This window comes from Anabrus simplex, chromosome 1 (assembly GCF_040414725.1).
Source record: "Anabrus simplex isolate iqAnaSimp1 chromosome 1, ASM4041472v1, whole genome shotgun sequence".
NCBI lineage: Eukaryota > Metazoa > Arthropoda > Insecta > Orthoptera > Tettigoniidae > Anabrus > Anabrus simplex.
Window position 1 is genome coordinate 313,559,922 of NC_090265.1, and position 17,185 is coordinate 313,577,106.

Consider the following 17,185-nt stretch of genomic DNA (forward strand, 5'->3'; position numbering starts at 1 on the left):
AGCCTGGCAAAAATTATTTTTTAGATTATATGTACAATACATAAAAATAGTTCCTTTTTGTAGTGCAATATGAAGAATTCTACTAATATAGTAATGGAATAGACCACACATACAGCCAGTGATTCCAACACCGAGGATTTGTAGCAGCAAATAATTTGACACCTTAAGGGAGCCAATGGCTTAGGGTGGATGAGCTCATTTAGGTCAGTGATGATCCTTCGGTGTAGGTAATGACTAGCGTGAGTAAAAATATGAAGACATTTTTAACAAATATGAAAAATATGGAGTTTGTGATGGTTTTAATTTGGATACTTGAAAGTTTATTGGGAAGAATTAATTCCAAAACTCAATATGATGAAAGTATTAGATTGAATTTTTACTTTAAAATTATTAAATAAGTTTCTTTTAAGACTGTGTTTATTTAATCGGCTCCCAGTAATTTACAAAAAGTCATGAAAGAATTATAACTATTTGCAATCAATGTCATTTTGGATTTGGTCAAGGGCCGAAACCTTCAAGTGGACAAAGTTTGCATACATAAATTAACAATATTCTATTTGTTTCAATATTCAGTCAACAATTCTTCTAAATTTTGAGGAAGTAAACTGTAACGTTTATCTGTCAATATAATTTGTATGATGGGAAGCTTCGTTCCACATCACATGATGTAATGGGAGCATATTTGTAGCATGCTACATCATTTACTGCAATGTTTGCTGGAATGATGTTTGTCATACCTTCAATAACTTGTTTTATTTCACTCAGTACCTGGTAAGACTTATTTTTATCCAGCATAGATTAAAATTTTTGTGACCCAATTCTCCCACTGGGTCCAGGAATATCTGCAACAGCCTCCCTCAGGTCTTCCACATTCTGAATGGCAGACATTAGTGTCAAATTGTTGCATTCCAGCTTCTCTATGACCTGTGGTATCATGCTGAAATTAGTAAGAAAAATCGCCCTTGATGCCATCAATTCTGAACACTTCCTGTGTCAGAGCCACACAATGTGCTGAATTGGCCTCAAAACTGTCTACCACCAGCAAAGAAAAAACTAAAATAATATTACAACATACCAGATAATTAAATTTAAATAAAACATTACCAGCATTTAAAAAGTACCAAACTCCCCTTAAAATTTTTCGTTTTCAAATATCACAAAAGAAGACTTTCTCAATGTGAATGCTAATTTCAGTTCACTTTTAAATATTAAATTTTTGATATTTTAAAATGTTTTTTTATATTTGATATTTATTGCATATATCTGTTACAAAGGGAACAAGATCTAATAGTTAATACAGTGAAACAAAAATCAAGAAATACACATTTAATATATTTTTTAAATAATATGAGAGAACAACACTAAAATTAATTTTATATGTTTACGACTTTTAATATCAATTTAAATGAACATATTAGAAATATATATTTATATCAAATATTTTTTTGTATTCATTGTTTATGTGCTTACCAGAATGGGAAAAACTAATAATAAATGATTACTAAAAATAATAAATACTTACGGAAAGATTTATTTGTGAAATGTCCATATAGGATTGTCACCATTGTCATCCTTGATCCTTTGAACAGTCTGGAAATTAATTCATTTAATTAATCAACGTGAAGTTACTTGGGATGCCACCTTGCGGCGGGTATTTATATTAACTTGGTGCAAAAAATATTGAACAATAAATAATCGTAGAATAGTATTGGATTAATATAATTTAAAGTGGTAATATTACAGTGGAAGTATGGTTGTACTATAATTTGTTCACTTACCTTGTAAATCACATCCACATATTTCTGCCTTAATGTTGAATCTGAAGGAATATCTTGGTTACAGTATTTTTGCAAAAACTCTCTGAGTTTAGGGGTCTCTATTTTCTTAATTGGGATTTTTGATGATATTAGCGCCTCACATAAATCCTCAGCAAATTGGTTTTTTGACTCTGCTGGCTTTTGATTAGTCAGCAAGGTATGTTTGGAAGTCCTTTGAGCAAGATAAGTTTTTTCATGCATTGCACATTTTTGATGCTGCTGTAGTTGGAATTTTGTTTTAGCACTCACCTAAATACATTTTACAAATTTCATGTCAATAATGCAAGCCATATATGGTTATATTTTTACATATTTATGCTTCAATAAATGAAATATATAAGACTTACCTCTTTGTTACAATAGGTGCAGAAGATGACTGTTCCATCACTTGCGTAGCACTTAAATTCCAATAGCCAAACTTTCATTCCTCGTTTTGACATCTTCACGACTCGATAACCACCATAGAGTTAGTAAATAATACACTAGAGGTAACAGGGCGCTGCAATCGCGTGCGAAGTTGAACAAGTGCGCTGTTTGGCAAAAGCTGGATTGTTTGGCACTGTCACTTTTGGAGCTTCCTGATAAATTGAAGTATATACTTCTCTGAAGGAAAATGCCAGTCTCCTGTGCAGCTTATGGCTGCATAGAGAGGTTCACAAAGGGCAATGGCGTATTATTTCACAGGTATTTTCCTTGAAATTAATTTCCGTGCGAATAACATAATACTTTGCGTGACACCTATTGTCATATGAATTGGCCTACTTGGGCCGACTTCGCAACTGATTCTCCTGTCGGCGTGAATTAAATTCTTTGGATCTTACCTTGAAGACTGAAATTAATGTTTTATAAAATAAAAGGGATGACATTTTCTTTTCAATAAATGGCCATGCCTTTGAAAGCGAATGCCCAGAAAAGTCATGTGCATGATACCGAGAGAGTGGCTGCAGGCTTTTGGTCACGTAGTTCTCGGCTTCCATTCAAGAGATAGTGGGTTTGAACCCCACTGTCGGCGGCCCTAAAAATGGTTTCCAACTTTTACACCAGGAAAATGCTGGGGCTGTAACTTAATTAAGGCCTCAGTCGTTTCCTCACCATTCCTAGCCCTTTCCCGTCCCATAGACAATGTAAGACCTATGTGTATCGGTGCACCGTAAAGCAAATTGGTACAAAAAAGAAAATCTGGAAAGATGTGCATGATAGCCTAGAATTGTGGTCCATTTTTCACCTTTTGTGTGTATTTATAGCAGGCCTATTAAAAGCTATTGAATATATTTTCTCTGTATACAGTTTGTTTCTTTCCCTTTGTACAATACGTATAGCAGTCCCCATTCGTACCTTAGCAGATTTTACAATTTAGAGACTAGGTGTGCCACACTGTGTGAACATCTGAGTCCTTTACTTTCATCAATATTATTATTCCTTTAAATGTCACAGAGGACTATATACAAGCATAATGATTTATTGACCGAGCAAGTTGGCCGGGTGGTTAGGGCAACGCAGCTGTAAGCTTGCTTTCGGGAAACAGTGGGTTCAAACCCCACTGTCGGCAGCCCCATTGATGGTTTTCCGTGGTTCCCATTTTCACATCAGGCAAATGCTGGGGCTGTACCTTGATTAAACCCACGGGCGCTTCCTTCCCACTCCTAGTTCTTTCCTACCCCATCATCGCCATAAGGCCTATCTTTGTTGGTGCGATGTAAAGCAAATTTTAAAAATACTGTATTTTTCCAATTCTCTTCAATCATATAATTTATCATTCTCTCTTTCCATTAATGGAAATCATTTTACAAGTTAAAATCTTAAAGCAAATCATGCATTTCAGGAAAAGCTAAATAAAAACTCCATAATAGGCTGAAACTACAACTGAGTGTCATATTTCCACTTGTAATCACATTTAGAAAACAATAATAATAATAATAATAATAATAATAATAATAATAATAATAATAATAATAATAATAATAATAATAATGGCTTTACATCCCACTAAGTACTTGCACGGTTTTTGGAGACGCTGAGGTGTCGGAATATTTTCTCCATGGGATTTCTTTCATGTGCCGCTAAATCTATCTACAAGAGGCTGACTTATCTGAGCATCTTCAAGTATCACTGGACTGAGCTAAGCTCGAACCTGCCAACTTGGGCTCAGAAAGCTAGAGTCTAAAGCGGCAATTATAATACTTTGTCTACTTTACCCCAAAATCTCGCCAACGTTTTTAGGCTTAATAACTCGTTCATCCGCTTTGTACGAAAGAGGACATTTTTGGTTGTTGAGCAGAATTATACCCAATTTCTGGTCATTTACACAAAAAACAGTGAAATATATGAGCCCTCCTTCTAAACTATGTTGTTAGAAGACTTAACATGAACAGTAAATTAATTTCGTGTTAATTAACTGTACCTGAACACCATCCTCTCTTATTACGCATTTATTCCTGTATTCATGCTTTTTGGACTTTCTTTTTTACAGGAGAGAAGCATCGCAAGTATACTGTAGTATATGAGAATATTTACATCTAAGGATTTTAAACCTTATATATATCCGCACAGTTTTAAAAGGCCCCTATTTACATTGATAATAATAATAATAATAATTTCGTATGGCTATTTCTAGCCGAGCGCAGCCCTTGTAAGGCAGACCCTCCGACGAGGGTGGGCGGCATCTGCCATGTATAGGTAACTGCGTGTAATTGTGGTGGAGGATAGTGTTATGTGTGGTGTGTAAGTTCCAGGGATGTTGGGGACAGCACAAACACCCAGCCCCCGGGCCACTGGAATTAACCAATGAAGATTAAAATCCCCGACCCGGCCGGGAATCGAACCCGGGACCCTCTGAGCCGTAGGCCAGTACGCTGACCATTCAGCCAACGAGTCAGACATTTACATTGATGAGCACAGTGAAGCGAGCTTTTCGCCAAACAGCTGCGATTTCAACATGCTCCACTCGCTACAGTGATTCTCTCGTAGACGGTGGCGCCAATGCTACCTCTAACTCTATGATAACCACACTATCAATGCAGAAAGTAAGCCAGGCGTCAACAATGGATGCGTGCGTGGCTCATACTATTACCAAACCAGCAGCCGGAAGCATATTAAAGCATATAAGCGCGTACCACAATGAATCACATTTCCTTTTAATTTTCATATATAAGTAGCAACATTATAATATGCTTAAATACACATATTATTTTTAAATATATTATGCCATCCAGTTTTATACATGCATCTGGATTCAAAACAATGAATTGATTCTTCACTTTCTATGAAGCTTTTCAATACAACATAGTATATAAAGCTGCTTTTACATGTGCACAAAATCATGTTATTTTCAAGTTAATATGAAATAAAGGGAAATACTGTTTGACATTAAATAAATTTTAATATATAAAAAATAAGGCTCCTAGAAGGAAACCATAATTTAATTTCATTGATTGCAAATGTTAAAAACATTATAAATGCCAAAGGCAGGTGTTTATACAAGTGGAGGCACATGCTTCCCCTAATGCACCATTACTGCATTGTCCTACATAAGAGGCTTGCAGTGGAGTCTCAACGGCGCACTGGCCGCCAGGTTTTGGAAAGGTGTAGCAATCCAACTGATTTGCCCACTGCTACACTGGGGTGAAACACTGGTAATTTCACGATTGAAAAAGCCTAAAGAGCTTAAAAATTTTAATATGTTTATTTAAAGAAACGGGATTAAAGTGTATTACATTTTCAGTATGCTTTAATACGCTTTCAGCTGCTGGGATCTGTACTGAAACAGGGCACGCTATTTTTAAGTATACCATGTCATACGATTTTATACCTGCAACTGTATTCAAAATAGATAACATGAATATTTAACTGTGACATAGGTTTTAATATGACATGGCATATACAGTTTTATTGATATATGTACAAAATTAGGTTAACCATGTTAACAGATATAAAAAGTATTATTTCAATTCTACATTTAATAAATAAATAATATCATTGGATTTAATACTAAATTTATACAAATTAACTTCGTTTTGTAATTTATTTTATTATCTATTCCTTTATTTATTGCTTATAAAAACACAAATGAAAAGACACACCTTTTCTGTTTCTAATTTATTTGAATAACTATTTAATGTATAATTATGCAGAATTGCGTAAATGCCAGAATATGAATAAATATGAATTTTTTTTGTAAAATATGAAGATTTAAAAAAAATATTATGCCATTTTTTATTGGTGGATTTTATTGCTGACTGCATAAAATGTAAAGATATCTGGTTCAACTTGAGTATTCTTTATAGTTTAGAATATGAAATTTCATATATTTACTTGCTCTAGTAATGACTATGAAACTCACCAGGTAAAGTCTGTACTCCAGGTAAGGAGTGGCAGAAAGCAATTATTAGCTGTACTGAAAGCAGCTTCTCTAAGGGAAGGAAAACCCCAACACAAAACCTGGGAAAAGACCAGGCAACCTACTCTGATATTCTGCCAAAATATTATATGAATCAGGATGAATATTCCTCTACTACTATTTTATATAAATATCTTGTTATTTATAGTAGTCTGTTACTGCTCAATTGGAGCTAATGACTTCCAAAGTTTTAACAGTGTCATATAGTTTATAAACAACACTACTGTTGATATTTTACGTGAGATATAACATAAGGAAACAAGAGAGAAAGAAAATATCTTAATGGGTAGCAATCTCCCAGGTAAACCCTTACACTAGTAAATAAGCTCAATGTTCAGATTCAAACACAACAAGGTGCTATCAAATTTCTGTCACCTCTCCTCAGAACAAGAAGTACTACTAACTGCCACTCCTTGATGGAACATTCTAGATAAATATGGAGAAATTTGCATAATAAAGTTACATCATCACATACACAAACACTGAGAGTCAAAGAATGTATTTAAGGATTTGTTTTCCCATAAGTACATTCTTAAATTTGTTTTACAGATATATAACTATCTCTCATGCAGTAGTTTGGTATAGGCCAACAGTTTCTTGATATAGTCAAGATTTAACACTTGTTTCCTTGTTAATTTTACTATGCCAAAAGCGCATTAATATCTTTCAAATGTTAGAAGTAGATCTTTTGATAAGTAACTTGGATGGAACACATTTGAGCCACACAGCTGATTTTCCCCCCCTTTTGAGTAATCTGGAAAGTTTTAAACGATTTTTAACTTGTTTATATGAGAATGTTCTGTATATTCTAATTATTTTAAAAGCAGTATGATGTAACCACTTGCAAGTTAAATACTTCACTGTACCTAAATAATTTGGTAACTAGTGTAGTTCGTTTTTCAACATAATGGAGCCAAATACTAGCACATCCAAATGATAAGTATTTAAATATAAGTCTGTAAAAAAAATAATAAAAAAACACACACTTTGACAACCTTTCAACATCTAAGTCAGCCACTTCTACAAGTATAGAATATTGAATTATCAGAATGACTCAACTGGTGGAAATTAGAATAGAAGCCTTCTCATAAAATTTAAATATTAAAATATTTTGGACAACGTCTGTACATGTCTCAATTCCAATATGTACTAAAATGATTTCTAATAAATGTTTCCAAATGAAATCACATACACACTTCCATTTTTATTCTTGAATATAAGTACATGTAAATAATGGAGCCTATTCATTCAAAACTTTTAAAATACTTTTGACATACTTTCCAGGATGTAACAAAGAAGAATTCAGCATAAAATATAAAAACTTATTTCCTGCACATATAAATAGCCTGGGTGATCGCTACCATTCCTAACAAGGATATTCCGAGTGTGTTGCCAGCATTGAAGGGTATCATAAAATTATGGATTAAAACTGAACAGTAAAAATATCAGGGCAAGAGAGATCCCCTTATAAATTTCAGAACCATATACAGTGGTTATAATGAAAAGATAACATTGTTAGTACAGTAAAATGTTGCTGTCACAAATGCCAATATAACAAAATGTTTAGGCCCCTTCCCTTTTCTCTATTCAATGAGTGTTAAAACATTTCATTTATCTAATTTCAAACTTTCAGTACAATGAATTGAAATTTATTCCTTTTGCTTGTATTTGACATTGTTTCGAACTTTAATTGAAATTCATTCTGTTTTAATCGCCGGGGATTTCACAGAAGTTCCTAAGCGTATAAGCAATATATTTCATGGTTACGCACGTATTGATGGATATCACTTTTTTTTTATTTATAAATTATCGTTTACATTCAGGAAATAGTAGGTTCGAACTTCACTGTTGGCAGCCCTGAAGATGGTTTTCCGTGGTTTCAAATTAATTAGGTGGAAGAATAAACTGAAATTTAAAAAATAAGTTCTTATGCACCTAATACCAGACAGCACACTCACTGCAACACATGAGCGAAAATAGGTGATTACAAATATCAGGGAATGGTAAGCAAACAGAATGATAATTCTGGTCAGTGGGTTCCCTACACAACAGCATGTGAAGAAATCAGCCAATTACAATTAGGGGAAAGTAAGCAAACCACATGACAATTCTGATCAACTGGTTACCTACACAACAGCATATTAAATTTATAATGTGTTTCTTAAAACAAAATTATATTTTACTCAGTTCTGGAGTAAATCATTATGTAGGATTAATTTCTTTTAAATAAAACACAAAACAAATTTTCTATTTTAAAAAAATCGTTTGTAAAATTATTGTGCAGATTACTAGATTATTCAAGTTTATACAGTATGGTAGCCGTTTTCCATACATTTGCATGATGGGTCAAGGATATAGTTTTAAAAGTAACCAATAAGCTTTGCTGATCTTACAATGCAACTAGTCATGCTATTGGCTGGTGAAGAGCACAAATTTTACAATCAAGTAATGAACGTCTGTACCATACTACTGTATTTTGTTTATTTATGTCTCATGATGCTTTCATTCATAAAGCAATGTGTGTATAGTGTCCTGTAAACTATCTACCATCGCCAATATGGATGAAAACAAGTAAACTGAGTGAGCAGCTGCATGGTATTGGTCATGTAGCCGTCAGCTTGAATTCAGGAGATAGTAGGTTCGAACTTCACTGTTTGCAGCCCTGAGGATGGTTTTCCATGTTTTCCCATTTTGACAGCTATCAAACCTTCAGCAAGGCCACAGTCACTTCCTTCCTTCTCCTAGCCATTTCATATCCCTTCGTTGCCATAAGACCAACTGTATGTGTTGGTGCGGCATATAACAAATTATAAAAAAGGAAAACATGGTGACAGGAGTTTTCTTTAAAAGATATACGCAAAATACTTCTGGAAGTGGAGAGAGGAGAAGAAAAGGATAGCAAAGAAATATGGCATCAGCCCTCTAACACTATCTACTTTCCTGAAACAGAGAAGTAAAATAGAACAGAATATTGGTACTGATGCCCTTGGCCCACAACATAAGAAGGACAGCAGATTTTGAGGTAGTGTACAAAGCCGTTTATATGTGGCTTGTTGAAGTGTAGGCCAGAAACATTCATAGCAATGGCCGACTTCCGTGAGCATGCACTGCCGTTTGCACGTTCACTTGGGTTTCCAGAATTCATAAGGAGTGCTGGTTGGTTTCATAGGTTCTGGGAAAGATATGGCATATCGCACAAGATTATAAATGATGAAGTTAACGATGCCCAAAGGAAATTGCATCTTAATGGTGGTCAGAGACTATATCAGCTGCCTTGAAAGAATATTCATCAGCAAACATTTATAATGCAGATAAGACTGCATTATTCTACAATTTAATGCTCAACAAAACCCTCAAATTTGGGGCAAAAGTTCAAACAAACAGACAAATGCTCTTGTGCAAACTCCACAGGGATGGACAAATTAAAGTCCCTCATAATTTGGTAATTTGGAAAACCAAGGTGCCTCAATGGGGTGCAACATCTTCCCTGTGAATATATACACACAACACTTAGGCATGGGCATGGATGACACCCATGTTATTTGAATAGTGGTTGCTGTGCCTGGAACATTGGATGAAAGCTGAAAAGAGGGGAATTCTTCTCATAATAATTGTAAGCCTCATCATTTGGAGTACGTAAGTTTTATTCTTGCCTCCAAATACTACCTCTATTATGCAGCCAATAGATAAGTGGATAATTCACTCAGAGATGCAGCATTACCAAGCTCGGGAGGTCCAGGGTATCCTGTGTAATATTACCTCAGAGAGGAACATTAATGACAACATATTGGAAACAATGCTGATGTTCAGTGTTGCATGGAAATTGCTGAAAGAAGAAATAATTTCAAACAGATTTAAAAAAGCTGGAGTGATTTATGCACATCACATCAAAGAAGTGAAGTGTTGGATGATGCAAAAACAGTTGAAAACTGAAAGCATTTCTGTGAAAAGTTGGATATGCTGACAAATGTGAATGTTACAGACTATGTCAATGTGGACTGTGATGTGTTAGTGTAAAAAACAAAAAATCAGTGATGATGAAATAATGGCAGACATTACAAGTGACAAAAATCAATGTGATCATGAGGTGGAAGAGGAAGATGTGCCTCAAAGTGTTCGATAGAGTTTGACTCTTGTGCAGGCAACAAATATGGCACATAGTCTTCAAGATTTTCTTCTGTCATGACATGATGTGCCACAATCTTGTCTTAAATTCATGCGCTGTAGATAGTGAGTATCTTGAGTATTCTTTTGTGCCTGGGAGTGTTAAAAAATTACATACTTTCCAAAAATTAAAGTCCAGAACGTAGTATACTGGAAAATGTAAAATTTGATGTGCTGAAAATTTACAGAAAATCTCTCACAATTACTGTAAATCATTACTTCATGTATATATCCTAATTTTCCTATAGTATAATAAATATGAAGCTTTCTAATCTCTAAATTCTTGCTGAAATAATGTAAATCCTTCAGTGGATACAACAGGTGAGTTCTTAAGAATTGACGCATTTCTGTATGACAAAATTTCACTATAACACATTAACTTCTGAGGTCACCGAAATGTTATCCTGGTATATTACTGTATCTTCATTCAATTTGGATTTAACACTATTTTTTTTCTTCTGGTCAGAGAAATAAGCTTGTGTCACCTCCTGCACTTGAAGAGAGTTCATCCTGCTAACCCTCATGATCATCATGATCATTTGGCTTCCTTTCCCTAGTTTTCTGAGCATTTAGAATTCATGGCGAGATATTTCTTTGGTTTTATATGCATTCGAAGTGTCACACTAAGTTACTTCTGTAGCATTAGCTATAAAATTGTTCTTTAACAAAAGCACAAACAATGATACTAATAAAATTTTTTTCCGAAGAATACATTCAGGCTGAAATTACAGCAACGACTATTTCCAAAAATGTGTATAAATATCATTACTTTCTGGATGCGTTACTATTAAACACATGTATATTCAGGGCAAAAATCTTCTAAATTTACCTGTGTACACATTCACCAGTTAAGTAAATAAGGCTGAAAATCAGATAGGAAAAAAGCATTCAAAATCTTTGACAATTAAGACTTTAAACTTTACATGGAGAAACAAATTACATTTTGTATTAATGCTAGGACTGTAAGAAAGCTCATTAAGGTGGTAAGTGCTAGTCATATCACGACTATGACTGCAAAAGGCTTGAACACAATGAAGTCCTATGCTTCTATTCAGCCACTGATAGATTGAGAGGAATTTCACTATTGTTCAGCATCTGATCACATACATTTTGCTTGGTACGTACTTGAGTTAAATTTAAAGGATCATTACTGGTATTTCCATCCAGTGTTTCTTCATCACCTGTTGACACAATGGAAGAAACTTCGTTGTTAGAAATTCCACCATCATAATCATCCTCATCATCTGATGGTTCTTCACATTTTACCACACATACAAATGAAGGTTCTACATGTGTTTTTTCCATACTGTGATTATTGGACAACACCTCATGATCTGACTCAATTACACCAGAAGGAAGACCATTGTTGCTTACTGTGGAATCACCAAGTATTGCATTCTTATTTGCTTCTGAAATATCAAAGGCATTAGATGTCCTGTTACTGGACTTACGCTTACTAAAACGACGCTCAGGCTTAGGTTTTATTTTGCCCTTCTGTAAATCATCATTGCTTGCCTGGGATGCTGTGGGAGGAATTCCATTTTTACAAATTGTTAAACGATGTTTTCTTAATGAACTTTTGCAGGAGAATTTCTTTAAGCACGTTGGGCATTGATGATTCTTCTGACCTGTATGAAAGATTAGATGCTCTTTCAAGTTGCTGTTAGAATTGAAGCGCTTATTGCAAACCTCGCACTGAAACTTTAAATCCCCAGTATGAATGTTCATGTGTTTCTTAAGAGTTCCTTTTTCCGTGAACTGACCATTACAAACAGGACATGAGAACTTCTGCCCACTGTGTTTTGCCACATGTGCTTTGAGATGGCTATTCTGCCGAAAGGTCTTCTTGCATATTTCACATACATAGTTCCTTTCCCCTGTATGAATACGCATGTGCATTTTTAGTTTACACGGTTTGGGGAAACCTTTTCCGCAAACTTGACAAGTACACCGTTTCTCAGTAGCATGAGAACGGAGATGTTCAGTTACATCAGCACCCCGAAAAAACTTTTTATCACAGAGAGGACATGGGAAAGACCGTGTTCCTGTATGTTCAACAAGATGTCTCTTCAAATATTCCTTACTCGCATAGGTCTTCAGGCAAGTTGGACACTGAAAATTCCTATCACTATTGTGGGATTCTCTGTGACGAAGAAGGTGAGGACGACGAAAAAATTGTTTAAAACAAATGTCACACTGATATTTCCTGTCCCCTTCCTCGTGAAAACGTATATGCTTGCTGAGGTAAGCCTTGTTAGTGTACCTTTTGAGGCAAATTGGACACTGGAAGTTCCTTTCATTAAAACCTGGTAGAGACTGAGACTCACTGTCAATAGTAGAAATCCTGAAAAAAGGCATACCAATAATTAAAACTGATATCAAAAAGAGAGAACTCCTAACTTCCTAAATTACTATAAGTAAGGAATACTTTCTGTGCAATGAGGCCAATACACATCTAGACTTTTTCTATAGTTTAAAACCACTCAATCTGTACACATGAAAACAAGTGGCCTGTAACATCTGCCCTACCTTGTCCAAGAAACTGATATTGGTGTCACTGTAACAATACATCTAAAGAATACTACTGTGGTGATGAATGCAAGTTAGGAGTATCAAAAATTGTTTCAGGTATGATAGATTAGTAACTTATATGCCTAAGTTAAATATTCGATCGAGTAATCCAAAAAAATGCTATTTACAATAAAACACTAAATTGAAAGACTATTGGATTGAAGATTCATTTCTGAAGGCTTCCTTACATGTCTGATTTCGTGATGTGGGGGAACAATGAAACCCCATCCGAGTTTAACAGTATTTGTGCCTGTGTCAGACCCTCTGCATTACTTTTTCCATCTGACCTGCCATAGTCAATTCTTGTTCTTTATTGACCTCAACACTGTTTTATGTGAAAAAACTAGTACTTCAAAATTCTACCATTCATTAACTTCCCACTTTTCTTACTTGAGATCCTCTTTTTTTGAGAGACTGAACTACAGTATTTCATTTCCTATATTGGTTAATGTTATGAGAAACTGATATTATTATTTACATTCAAAGCAAATGTTAATACCTTATTAAGGCAGATTAAAATTTAGGCTACCAGCCCTACGATTGGATAAATCCCTCAGACTTTGTGATGTGAGGCCAATACACATCTCGACTTTTTCTATAGTTCAGAACTGTACACTGTAAAGCTACGAAAATTAAGGAGATAATGATATTTAATAACTAACACTATTAGAGCAGGTACTAGCCATGAAGGCCACGAAATACAGCTGAAAATTTGGCCATCCTGCCCACGTGACACCCAATAGGGTTATCCTGAACTAGTACCGATAGGTATCACGCGTGTACTTTGCCTGGTCCAGGACACGTGTCCTTGCAAAGCGCTAAGGCGCTGCGGAGTTCCCACTCCGTAAAGGGCACGTTACACTCCTCTGAAGCTAAAGTTGCAAAACTGAGGTGATTACGTTCTGACGTTCTGCCTCCCGCTTCAGAGAGGAGTGCGTCATTGCACCTTCATTTGTTTCAGGGCTTGAAGGTCAGCATATCGCTGTCATTCAGTGCATTACATGACTCATAAATACTATTATGGTAACCTCAGATTCAGTAACAATGCCGGATTACTGTTGTGTGCCATTGTGCGAAAACTGAGGCATAGCATTTTCATTCCATCAGTTTGTGAAAGTTGTTAAATTTAGAAAACTGTGGATACATGCAATCAGAAGGAAGAATCTGAAACTGAGCATTATTACAAAGAATGATAGAGCCTTATTAGCACATTTTAGAAAGGATGAATATGAAACAGTGCTATTAGGTAAGTAGTTAAGTATATAAATGATTAATAGCATGGCTACAGGCTATTTAACATTAAATGAGCCGAAGTGTGCGTAGAGGTACAGCATAAAGGCATATGCAAATTGTTATTGAATTTATAATTTTTATATTGTTGTTTGAATGACTAGAAATATTTTGATTTTGCAGGTAAAAGGTCATGGTTGAAATTACATGCGGTGCCATCTGTATTTCCCTGGACTCCTGACACCAGCTCAGATATAAAGATGAGAGATGTTAAGGCACGTAACAGAGGAAAGAAGGAAGATGACCTGAACAAAACAAGGCAAGACATAGTCGTGTTTCTGGACACCAATGACTTACCTACAGCAGTATTTGAGAACCGTCATCCAGAGCCGATGAAAATATGAACGTTCCATTATCACGTGGAAACTTAGTTTGGGATGTTGCATGCAAACCATAGACATTGTCATTGAAAGACATTTAGCAATATATGATGCAGTGTAACTCTTTGCAGGTTTTGACAACAGAGCACATTTTAATATAGTGTTTCAAGCCCTGGGAAGGGGTAGATTTTGTCTGCAAATATTTCCCATTTCTCAAGAACATTGTGTCTTTTTAACAATTATGAAATTGAGAATGGCCAAAACAGACAAGGCACTTCCATATAATTTTGATTTAAATATGACAGTTCAAATAATTAAATATCTAGGTTGATCAGAAGACTGGGGGAAATCTCCCCTATGGAATTTAAGAAGCAATATCTTAATACAAGAGTAATTTTTTACTGTACTGAAATTCCATCATTAAGCCCAAGAGTCCTAGTGCTTAACAGGGAACTTTTTCTACACACATAAACTGTAACACTGTGAAAGGACTGTAATAAATCCATCAAGGTTTGTGAGTTTTATAAGGATGCATATGGTGGATCAGTTTCAGACAGGCAGTTGTTTTTAAAATCGAATATTATTGATTTGCTCTAAGGTGACTCAGTAATGGTTGACTGAGGCTTTCAAATTCAAGACCTACTTTGCTCAAAGGGAGAAAGTGTAAATATTCCACCCTTCTTAAAAGGAAAATGACAGTTCTCCACAATGGAAAATAACATGACAAGGAGAACTGCTTCCAAAAGAATATACATTGAAGGGATATACACTACCGCTCATTAATTTCAATACACCCTGATATTTCGATTTAAAACACAAATCAAACGTTATTTCTCACAAAAGATAATTATATTAACACATATATAATACAATCACAAACATTATATTTTACTTTCATCAAAGTCTCCTCCTTTGGATTTAATGACTGCCTCACAAACTCGAGGCATGCGGTCAATCAGTTTTTGTAGGTATCGTGAATCTATATGATTCCACACATCCTTAACAATATTCCAGAGATGTTCCTTGCTGGATATATTAGCTTCCCTGATACATCTGTCCACTTCATCCCAGAGCATTTCAATGGGATTGCAATCGGGCCTTTGGGACGGCCATACCATATCTTTCAGTACTTTCTGTTTTTCCTTTGATGCAATGTAGTTCGTACAGTATTCTGACCGATGTTTTGGGTCATTATCCTGTTGTCAGGTGAACCCTTTCCCTATAAAGCGCAATCCACTTGGTACTGCATGATACTGAAGTATGCGGTGGTACTGCTTCTGATCCATACATCCTTCTATTTTCATAATGTTGCCAACTCTATCTCCGGCAAAACATCCCCAAACCATAATAGAACCTCCGCCGTGTTTTACTGTAGGTAGAACACACTGATGGGATACCCTTTCCCCTACAAATCGGTGAACAAATATTCTCCTTCTGGTTCCAAGAATCTTGAACTTCGATTAATCGGTGAATAACACCTTCGTCCACTTTTCCGATGTCCAATTATGATGTTTTCTAGCCCATTCAAGTCTCTTCTGTTTATTTATGGGCCTTAGAAGGGGTTTTCTTGCTATGGCACATCCTTTCAAGCCGGCTTCAATCAGTCTCCTTTTTACTATTGCAACATATATTTTTGTCATATTCATTTCTACCAATTCTGCACAAATTTGGGGCGCTGTTTGGAATCTATTTCTCTTACTGGTAATTCTGATATATTTATCATCACTTTTAGTTGTTTTACGAGGTTGTCCTGGTCGTGGTATGTCCTTATTGCTACCTGTTGTCTTCTAGCGGTGAAGGGTGTGTAGGATGTATTGCACTCTCCTATAGACGCACTACACTGTTTCGCAATTTTGGGAATAGATAAACCTGCTTGGCTAATTGCTACAATTGCAGCACGTTTTTCTATGGATATATCCACCCGTGGAGCCATACTAGTGATGTGCACACTTCAACTGTCACGAAGGAACTGACATGCAGGAACCACAATATGTTATGTATCGTAGCAATGTTTGCCGTTCGCTGCAGATATCACATCACTACAGGGAACAGCACAGATGCACCAAATGCGGCGTCCATCGGCAAATAGGTAAACAATAATTTCAGTTGGCAGTTGCTGAAATTCATAATCCAAATCCTGTAAATAATCGTAGTCACTCCTGTCTATTTGCATCCTTATATTATCTTCATTTGTACAGAATCACAAATTTATTTCAGTACTACGTATAAATGCTACTGTGAACAAGAAATAACATGTACAGATTTGGTTGTAGCAGGTACACCAAGAAGTAAACAAAGCACGGCTCACCAAATTGACAAAAGCATGCCAACACACAGTTGACTGTTATTTGTATTATTCCCATAGAAATTGCAAAAAAAAACCACATTCCTTTGTCAAATTTCAGTTCATCAGGGGAAAAACGAAACCCATTGTTGATAAAGATGGTGCTGAAGGTCCTTCAGGCAAATCTTCAGCATAAAAAAGCAGCTGTGGCCGATTTTGCCAGGAAGTTTAAGTCCGAGGCTATTGACGTGCCCCGTATTCAAGAGCCTTGGGTAGTCAAGGGCAGAGCAGCAGGACTGGTGGAATCTGGAGGTAGGCTGATGAACGATACAACATCGTAAAT

At 35.6% G+C, this 17,185-nt stretch overlaps 1 protein-coding gene across 3 annotated transcripts in view; it reads right to left on the reverse strand.

The window, feature by feature from the left end:
• LOC136856732 (serpin B4-like) overlaps window positions 1-17,185 on the reverse strand; it is a 304,832-nt gene that overhangs the window by 172,328 nt on the left and 115,319 nt on the right. For 2 of the 3 annotated variants that reach the window (XM_068231103.1, XM_068231102.1), the window contains one exon: window positions 10,913-12,721. The exons of the other annotated variant lie outside the window; for it this stretch is intronic. In XM_068231103.1, the coding sequence (XP_068087204.1) occupies window positions 11,425-12,721 (1,297 nt within the window). In that variant the 3' untranslated portion in view covers window positions 10,913-11,424. Of the gene's footprint in view, window positions 1-10,912; window positions 12,722-17,185 lie in introns of those variants that run through there. 3 annotated transcript variants of the gene reach the window in all.